At 40.7% G+C, this 2,575-nt stretch overlaps 1 protein-coding gene across 1 annotated transcript; it reads left to right on the top strand.

Annotated features, from left to right (window-relative positions):
- Positions 1-2,205: 2,205 nt before the first annotated feature.
- Positions 2,206-2,445, top strand: SARC_01647 (hypothetical protein; the record flags this gene model as incomplete). Its single annotated transcript, XM_014304637.1, has 1 exon — positions 2,206-2,445. A coding segment is annotated over one exon (240 nt), but the record flags the coding sequence as incomplete, so codon positions are not given.
- Between the last annotated feature and the right edge of the window lie 130 nt (positions 2,446-2,575).

Below are 2,575 nucleotides of genomic sequence, written 5' to 3'. Positions count from 1 at the left end.
AAATATAGGTCTGTCGTGTTAGTGTATACAATAGTCTCTAACTTCAATCTGATCGGATTGTACTCACGTATACAAGTTGATATTTACGCCATACGTAGGGCAGACGTATGTATGTATATCTTCAAGTATAATCATAGTTTCACTAGCTCGGAACACAAAGACCAAGTAGCTTTATTATTCGGATTTGTATAATTTAGAAGGCTATGTCGGATCGTGTTAAAATAATAAAATCCACAGCGGAGTCCACACACGCGAGGTGTTCGCTTGTCGACTGCTATAAGTGGGCAAAATAAAAGTAAGCATTAGGAAAGGAGGCTTCAACTTCAAGCCTTCAATATTGTATTTAATTATTTATATATCGTGCAATGTACATACATTGTAAATACATACATTTTAAATACTCACATAGCCCTATACCCATACATATGTACATTGTGAGCGATACCATTGTTGTCAATGCAATTAAACATAAATAAATACCCACTGCTCTGGTCTCTGGTGTACATACTATTTTTTTGTTGAAAAATACGTACGATTGCAAGTTTATATTGCAAAATGCAAGTTCGATTACTATATATTTGGGCAAAAGTAATCTTATTCGCAGACATGCAAAAACCGCCTGGCCCGATTTTTAGAAATCGGGCTACTGTCTGTGGCTGTGCTGTGAGAATTTGGCTCAGTCTCGAAATTACCTACACTGGATATAATCATATCACATTTTCATGTCGTAAATTAATCCTGTACCCGGCAAACCAGATAGTAGTTAACAACATATATCAATATTGGTGTTTTTAATTAATACCGACGGATACGTGGCGGTTCATAAAAAGGCGGTAAACTGAAAACAAGGCATATCTGATTGGCGAAGCGATCTGGTCCAGAATCGAACTTACTCTCGTTTCTTAGGCCCAAAAAATATATAATAGGACAGCTGTATCTATACGTTTATTTACGAAGCGTATATTATATTATCTTCCCGCCATTTTATGGGTATGAAATCAGGGGTGTATGAAGTGTGCTCAAATTTCAAACGTTTTTACGGGAACGGAAGTTGCACCTGAAATTAGGTATATAGGGCCGCCTCGAGATATTCTGTTGTGGTTTGCATTGGAGAATAACTGACAGTTTCAAGTGCAGAGACTGTCACTGAGGGCAGCAGTGCAGTGGCTGGCTGTGCGAATGAATCTCCAAAAAAAAGAACGCCAACAACTCAAATAGAAAACAACAACAAACGCCGTAGACACAGCAGTTTGTAGATTCACGTGCAGGCACGCTCACATACATACCTATAAACACGTATACGTACGCGTACGTTCGTCTAATAGCATCATGAGAGAGATTGTCCACGTACAAGTTGGTCAGTGTGGTAACCAGATCGGTTCCAAGGTAGGCATTGGAGTCATGGCTTGGTAGTATGAGCTGCTATCGTGTGTGTATACATGGTATCTAAGTTATAGCCATAGTAAAGCTATGCTCGTGTGGTGTCGTGTGTGCACTACTTAAATATAACTTAGATAACAGTATCAATCAGTATTCGCCTCCAAGTATCCTGATTGTGCGACGCGATATTTGTCCACTCTTCTCCAAGGATTGTGTAGGCAGAAAATGAGACATTTTCGGTGAACCTCCGTGCGATTTGCTTATTGACGTATACCGGTCCGAATACCGGTCAGGGCATTATACAGGCTCTGCTATCTTGATCTAATGTATGGGTTATATTCACATTGCCTTTCAATACTTTTCTTATTAAGTTGTGAGGCGTGTTTGTACATATTGCACTGCCTACGTCCATTCTACGAATAGGTATGGTGTATTGCCTCTGTACCTCACTTTTTGTAAGAGACGTTGTATTGTTGATTATTGACTAGTGTTTCCAGATCATCTATAGTGCACTTGAAACTGGTTGGAAACTCAAAGTGATACTGTTCTCGAGATCAACCCACTGCAAGTCATTTACCACTTTTGCGTGTTTAATAACTTTTGTTCTGGAACCCTTGTTATGTTCTACGGGCAATACAATAGTGGTCTGCTACTTGTGTGATGAATATGGCAAGGGTGCAATCGCAGGTGAACCAGGGTGTTGCATAGCAAATCTGCAAATACACGTCCATCCACCAATATGTATTTAAACCTACCGTTTGTACATTGTATGTATAGCAAGCCACACTTCGCCTTCATCTAATCATATGTATTTGTCACAACTAGTTCTGGGAGACCATCTCCGAGGAGCATGGTATCGACGGCGAGGGTCAGTGGGTCGGAGACAACGAAACACAGCAATTAGAGCGTATTGATGTGTACTACAACGAAGCATCAGGTGGAAAGTATGTACCCCGTGCCGTTCTGGTTGATTTGGAGCCTGGAACCATGAACTCTGTGCGAGCAGGGAAGAATGGACATCTGTTCCGCCCTGATAACTTCGTATACGGACAGGTACATTTGTGAGATCTAGGTGTGTGCACATACCATTACAATTTTAAGTGTACACACACACACACATACACACACACACACACACACACACACACACACACACACACACACACACACACACACACACACACACACACTACAC

This window comes from Sphaeroforma arctica, assembly GCF_001186125.1.
Source record: "Sphaeroforma arctica JP610 unplaced genomic scaffold supercont1.67, whole genome shotgun sequence".
In the NCBI taxonomy this organism is placed as follows: domain Eukaryota; class Ichthyosporea; order Ichthyophonida; genus Sphaeroforma; species Sphaeroforma arctica.
Note: the sequence above shows the minus strand (reverse complement) of the source record. Positions and strands in the feature narration are given on the sequence as shown.